General features: G+C 41.8%; 1 protein-coding gene across 1 annotated transcript; it reads right to left on the bottom strand.

The window, feature by feature from the left end:
- Window positions 1-476: 476 nt before the first annotated feature.
- id4 (inhibitor of DNA binding 4) lies at window positions 477-3,799 on the bottom strand. Its single transcript, XM_034149377.1, has 3 exons — window positions 3,046-3,799; window positions 2,461-2,526; window positions 477-1,831 (listed from the first exon to the last, which is right to left on the bottom strand). Exons 1-2 carry the CDS (start codon window positions 3,421-3,423, stop codon window positions 2,479-2,481), a joined length of 426 nt encoding a protein of 141 aa, XP_034005268.1. The 5' UTR covers window positions 3,424-3,799; the 3' UTR covers window positions 477-1,831; window positions 2,461-2,478.
- Between the last annotated feature and the right edge of the window lie 3,493 nt (window positions 3,800-7,292).

Raw genomic sequence — 7,292 nt, 5'->3', positions numbered from 1 at the left:
CAATTATATTATTTTAATAATTGAATTCTCACCAAAATGCCTGTATTAAATAGACACAAATCCAAAGAAGTACATAGTAAATCTAGCTTAAACATTTTAATATAGATAGACCCTTTCACCTTTAAATGTTTTGCACAATATTTATTTTAGCATTTAGAAATAATAAAACCTGACTTAGTTAGACACAAATCTGATTTATTGGTCACTTATATAACTGCAATCGGAATGTGTGAGGCTGGATTAATAAAAGCCGATAAAAGCTTTATCACTAAATACTGTAGAACAGGTTTAAAAACTTGATATTGGCAACATTTGAATCTTTATCCACCCTTTGCGTCCAATCAAATCCAGATAATGCATTATGTTTAGTTCGGTAGCATTACCCACCTCCCTCTTTCTCCTCATTGTTTCATGTGACAGCGCCGTACTGAAAGCACTAAAAAATGCCTCCTGAGACAAAAGCTGAGACGACACAATTCTTCCTGGAAACTTTAATTGTTTTGACAACTCCTCAGAGCCAGTGAAGGTCAGTCCACCGTGCAGCAGACTGTATGTACAGAAGGTGGTGAGGTCATTTTGGCATTCAATGTCATGAAAAATAAAGGCTCTTTTTTATCTTTACATTAACTATGGCTGCTGACTCTCCAACACTTCAATTTAAGACATCCCCAGTCTGAAAGCACTTGGTTGTTGTCGAAAAGGAGTCTGTTAATGTTCACATATTTCATCAATTCATAACCAGAGTTGAATGATTTCATGGTATCAATCATTAACTTCTCAAAGAGGTGCTTTGACTGCACATAAATAACAGAAATGTGCAGTGATTGTTTAGGCATTGTAAACACTGTCAAAAATGCTGTAACTCTTAAGATAACATTTTTAACAAGAGTGCAATGTCACAGAATGGAATCAGGCCTTTGTATCAGATCAAACAGCAGAAGGACCCATGGCTCCAGGCGGGTCAAAGTTGTCCAAGTGAATGAATACAAAACAACTGAAGAGAAAACAGAGCAGGGCAAATAATAAAAGAAGTTGAACTCCAGCAAATATCTACACAGGGAGGGCTGATCAGTGCACATTCAATACCTCTGCTAGAGCCTGACATGCTACATATTCAACTATTCCAAAAACACTGCAAATAATTAACTGATATCATCATTTGAGGACATCATTGGCAGAGCATAACCACGTTCATTTACTAAAGACATGAAAGTTTAAACACAATATTTACATAACGACAACAAAAGGTTTTAATAAAAATATCTTATAATTACAATAGTGTATTTTAAGCTTATAAGTCTTCCTTTCACATACTTTTATAGAACATTTGTTTCTCTATATGTACATTCTTAATTGTCTCGAAACAGAATTGTTCTTCTTTACAATATCAAACATTTTATAATTCCAGGGAGGACATCCCTGTTCAACACAATTCATCTATTTTAAACAATAGATGTCAAAAACATTTACAAGGATTTTTGCAGTTTAGTAAAGCTTTAAACTGGAGGCCATTTTAGTTAAGCATAATTCACAGACAGTTTTCATAGCTGTTGAGAGACGGGTTTCCAACAAAACTTCGCAGCAAAGGGATTCTATATTTACTCTAGTTAGAACATTTTAAGTGATGAAGTAAGAACTTAAACAAGGGAAATTCGATGTTTACATACTAACTCCTCGTTCATAGGAACAAAAAAGAGCTGATATAGTGATTTGATTTGGGTTGAATTCCTCGCAGCAGTTTTGAAAACCCCTGGTGATTGTGCCTCCAGTCGGGTGTGAGTCCCTGGCGAAGCTTTGCTGGCTTTGGAGCGGCTCTGTGCAGCCTACACACCTGTGGAGGGGATGAATAGAGGTGGGGGGGTGAGCTGCAGAGCTCCAGACTGACTGGCGCCACCAACTAAACAGAGGCCATGCTGGATCAACAAACCAAAACAAACCGGGTCAGACAACAAGCCCAGCTCCTCAGGCTGCTGGAGCCACTGAGAAACCGGGATCAGGACTTAGCCTTACCCAGGTGTGTTGAGGTTCAATGCTATGAATCTAACATTAAAGCCAGATTGAATGGAAGGGACAGACAGAGAGAAAACAAAAGAGCCAGAGAAGGAGGAAGGAGCGTGTGTGTAAGAATGAAAGGTGAGGGCAAGCTGAGGTTTTAACCCTCTCTTCTTCTCAGATTGCTACACCAGTGACAGTTATTGCGCAAAGCACAGCTGTCTCTGGGGTAGGTGCCAAATTCGTCTTCCTCAATTATTATTTTCGTTGACATATACTGGCCTCCCCAGAGCACCGGAGAGATGGTCAATTTACACCATATTGGTTACAATGATCAAATTAATGGGGGCCCTTCTATGACCATCTATTGGCCACATGTGTATCATTGATTAAAAAACAAAGCAAATAACTTCTGACTCTCTGACTTACATCAATATATATATATAATTATATTTGAAGTCAACTTACCATTGCAGTGCTTATATCTCAGCGGCATAAAATAGAATCCTCCGGCTGTTTTACTATTGCCGTCCTCTAAAATAAGAAGAAAAAGAAACACGTAAACGATTGACCTTTCATGGTTTAAGACTAAACAAATACAAGGCCTAAAACCCAGCAAAAATAAATGATATACAGCAGAGCAGCAGAACATCAGCCCATAATAAATTATCTTATAGCCTATTGAATAACAAATTGTCCTTATTGTGCGCAGTGGAGTGGGCTGCGAGCAGAGGTACTTCAGCAATCCTGGGATAAGGTGGGCCTCTGACACACACTGCCATTATCATGCAAATCATAAAAGCCGCAATCAAGTGCGCAATGTTACCCACGCTAAAAGCGTTTTTTACGCATGCTTTTTTTCAAGGCTGTGATGTGAAGTGTAAAGCATTTAGATTTGTATCTCAATTTTTTTCTATCAGTAAAAGGACAATGACACACGCATGACGCGCTTTGTCTGAGCCCGAGTGGCGGACGGCAGTCTGGAACCGGAGTCCCCGATAAGTCCAGCTGGAAACGAGGGATGGAAAGTGGTGTCTGCTGATTAAAGCTTACCTGCTGGTGATCTACGTTGAGCACCGTCAGCGGTGTCCGGCTGGGGGTGGAGGCTGGGGGGGGGCAGCTCCCGGTCCGCTGGGGCTGCTGTTTATGGAGAGTAGGGTGCGTCTCCAGGGCCAGCTGCAGGTCCAGGATGTAGTCTATAACATGCTGCAGGATCTCCACTTTGCTGACTTTCTTATCCTGTGGAATGGTGGGCACGAGGCGCTTCAGCCGGCTGTAGCAGTCGTTCATGTCGTACTGCAGGCAGAACAGGTCCTCCTCCTCTATCCTGCACCGCGCGATGCTCAGGCTCTGCTTCGACAGACATTGCAGAGAGAGCTGGCTGCTGCTGGAGGAGGAGTCCTGGGGGGGGACTGGAGTAACAGCCTTCATCTTAGATAACGGCGGCTCAGAGACAGCGAACAAAATCTAATAAAGACGTTAGCAAAAGGTATTTCAGATTACACTATGGTGCTGTAAACAAGACGAAAGCAACTCTAATGCAACCGAATATTATCGAGGGGAATAAGAAACCAAAAGGCGGAATTGTCGTCAGTCAACACATCCCGCGGAGCCTCCAGTTCCTCCTACTTCAGCAGGCTCGATGTAAAATGATTGAATAGATTTCCTAGATTTATAGAGGAGAGGGGAGGCGCCAAGCCAGACGGCTGACAGATCAGCGAGAGGAGCTGGTCAATCACCGGCACCCGCTGCCCACCGACCCGTCAACCGAGCCGAGAAAAAGGCGTGTCTCTCTGTGCGCTGCGGTGGGCTGCCTGTTGGGAGGTGTGTGTGTGTGTGTGTGTGTGTGTGTGTGTGTGTGTGTGTGTGTGTGTGTGTGTGTGTGTGTGTGAGTGTGAGTGTGAGAGTGTGAGAGTGTGAGAGAGAGAGAGAGAGAGAGAGAGAGAGAGAGAGAGAGAGAGAGAGAGAGAGAGAGAGAGCGAGAGAGAGAGAGAGAGAGATTTAATACAGTCACTGCGCATAACCATCCCCGTACAAAGAAACAAGTCTCAGGTAGGCTATCTTTATGTGTGTAGGCCTATCTGTACCAGAGGCCTCTCACGAAGATTTTCCAAACACGTATAATGATACAAATGTGCCCAATAAACTCGGCTGATAAGAGTCGTGTTGCAGCTTTAGTGCTGTAGTCATTGATGCGTAATTACGCACAGCCTCGCTCATATCGATCACTCCTGTGACAGAATATTCCAAGCCCAACCACCTGCTTAGAAGAAGAAACATGCTTTACGTAAAATTTGAAGATCAAAGCGTAACCAATCAATTTCACTCATCGATAACAATAAATAAATAAAATATTTAGGTAATGAAAAAACATCTAAATGGAGATGTGTGGCGGTCAAAATTGAATAATGTCACTGATCAAACTGAGATTTATATGTTGAATGGGGAGTTTTTTTTCTTTGTCTAATATGTAATATCCTCACATTGATATTCATGCCACACTCATTTACAACACATGTCATTTTCGACACAGAATTAACCGTTTACTAGTATCTAAGAAGATAAATTGTCTACTCAAGGAAATGTAATTTTAGCCCATCATAAGCTCTGGCTGATTACATTGTAATTATGACTTCATATAACAGAAATGTTTACTTTCCCAGGCCTGACTGCAGCTCTAAGGCAGCCAGGACAGGCCTGTGCCACTTCTTCTCCCAGCTGGGTGTTATTGTGCCTCCACATTCCTCCGCTCTCCCGGACGGGTCGCTGCTTCCCTCAGCCCGGCAGACTGCCTGGCGCCACGAAGGAGAGATCCTCCATTCAAACACACAGATCCTCTCCTCTTCCTCTTTCTTCCGTTCTTTCTTTCTTTCTTTCTTTCTTTCTTTCTTTCTTTCTCGTTCGGCAGGTTTCCAAGACAACATGTAAGCTACTCTCAGCTTCAGTTCAGCATGGACTTTGAGTGTTTTCCGTGCAGGTTTACTACAGGGGCCCTGCGGTCTGAGTTTAGCTGGGATGACACCCACCTCAGAGGCTCTTTAGAGGTTTAATGTTCCAAACTTTATGGGAACCACCACAGTCTCTTCTGTCATGAATATTGAACGGTTTATTTTCTCTTTAGATGGGTGTTTTCCTCTTCTCTCTGTCTTCCTCTCTCTCTATTTCTCTCTGTTTTCTGTTGCCATGGGAAGTGACTGTTCTGCTCACTAATGTGTGCAACAATGTTTGGTTCAGGGACTACTTCAAAGGGCTCAGAGGTATGAATCTTTGATGGTAGCCTTTCCACTGGCAACATGGTGCATGAACTCTCATGACAAGCAGATGATGGACATGGTCTGAGGGAAAACCTGTCCAGATGAACCGTATCCATGACTACCTAATGCTTACATTTATAATGAAGCATAAAGTTGGATATATTACACAAAGTTTTTGGTTTTTTTAAGATTCAAGCACCCTCTCTGAAATGAAACAGACAATCAGCAAATAGGTCACAGGTACATGAGGCCGGTGACTCAAACATCACTCCAGCTGCTGCTGGACAGACATGTGATATTCCTAAAATTGATGAATGAAACATATGCCATGCCATGTTTCCATCAATGTTCCGTGTGGTTTTTCATCGTTTGAGGTTTGTGATTTGTCATGTCGCAGACTGAAAAACAACTATTTCCACAGCACCTTGGCCATTAAAATGTAAAAAACAAAAACCTTTTTTCTGTATGTAGCCTAAAAAGGTTTGGCAATTTGACTGTTACGTATTCATCTGACAAAAATGTTTTCCATAATCTTTCTTTCTGGATTTTCATTTCAGATAGCTATTATCCGTTTTTCATATGTAATGCAATTTCAATGAACTTTGCCCCACAAATTAACTCAATTTAGACAGTAAAACCAGCTGTCTTGACAGTGCTGACCTTGGCAGGAACACAGAGCCAAACCAGAGTCTAAAATGAAGGAAGCTTCTGTAGGTATTACATTACATGTTACTTGTTAGATGCTTTTATCCAAAGCGACTTACATACTCAATACTGTGGACAATCCCCACAGGAGCAATTTGGGGTGAAGTGTCTCAGGGACACAACGACATGCTGACTGCAGTGGGGTTTGAACCTGTGCTCCCCTGATCAGAACACCAACACACTATTCCACTGCGCCACATGCCTCCAGGTATGTTACAACATCCACTTTTATTAAACCTCCTTTGTCCAATTTTGTCTCTTTACTGGATAAGGGCAAAGGCCATCATCAACATTTGTCCAACTTTTTATGTCAAAAGGCGGGGCTTTTTAAATGTAATTCAACATTTCAAATTGAGGTCTAACCAGACTATTATTGTATAATATGTCACTTTTCTTACAAAATGAGTGTTATTGACAGGCACAATAATATATGTGTAGGCCTGAGTAAATGCACATTTAAAGGCACATTGTAGCTAAGCTCCCACACTTTGACCATGTTTTTTAATTCTGTACCCTGCATTATCGCAGGTGGTCGTGTATTTACAGTGGTATGCACCTTTCCGTTGAACAATATCGGCCTACTGTTTGACAAAAATACTATGTTAATTAACTGAGCTGGTCGTACGTGGCTCAGCTAACTAGCATGATAAAGTGTTGCTTCTGCCAGAGCTGAGAGAGATGTTGTGTGTTGCCAAAACTTTGCAAAAACGTATCTTACCAAGAATTTCTGCTCCCCATGTTTGAGTAGCGAGAAGTCGATAGCGCCTGTAGCGGACCTTGCAACTCACATTTTCTCAATTCATTAATATTCTGAGGGCCAGAGGGGAAACGTTGGCCATCACTGTTCAATAGAAACCAAGCCTGTTTCATGAAAACTCGTAGATGAATTTGACTGCTACTTGTGTGTCCAGGTCTTTTGTTAGAGTATTTTCTGTTGATTAAGGTTCAGAGAATAACCTTGTTAATAGCAGAGTTTGGTGTGCCCTGTGTGTCTGGCTAGTGTGTGTGAGCAGGAATGTAAACAGGGTGCACTTTGACTTTTTGTGCTAAGTAACCTTGTTATATTCTATTCTTGTCTGTCTTTAGCACTGTTTCGAGTCAATGATGCATATCTTGACCCCAAGTTTAACACACGTAATAATTCAAAGTTGGTTGGACAAAGGGGGAAACGTGAGTTTGCATTATCTATTGCCCTTCTGTCTTTTTGTTTGCTTCCTTTGCATGTACTTCTCTAATTGTGGCCCTTCTGGCTCTACTTCCCTAAAGGTTTATAGCAGTGCTGACTGGGGACTGGAGCCAGGTAACTAGAGACTCATTACTAGATATGCCGGATAGGTCGAG

The sequence above is a fragment of the Trematomus bernacchii genome, unplaced genomic scaffold, assembly GCF_902827165.1.
Source record: "Trematomus bernacchii unplaced genomic scaffold, fTreBer1.1, whole genome shotgun sequence".
Taxonomy (NCBI): Eukaryota; Metazoa; Chordata; class Actinopteri; order Perciformes; family Nototheniidae; genus Trematomus; species Trematomus bernacchii.
Note: the sequence above shows the minus strand (reverse complement) of the source record. Positions and strands in the feature narration are given on the sequence as shown.

Coding starts and splice junctions, on each gene's coding strand:
- id4 (XM_034149377.1), bottom strand. CDS start 3,423: ATGAAGGCTGTTACTCCAGTCCCCCCCCAGGACTCCTCCTCCAGCAGC. Junction 2,527..3,045: donor TCAACGTAGATCACCAGCAG/GTAAGCTTTAAT, acceptor TTCTTATTTTAG/AGGACGGCAATAGTAAAACA.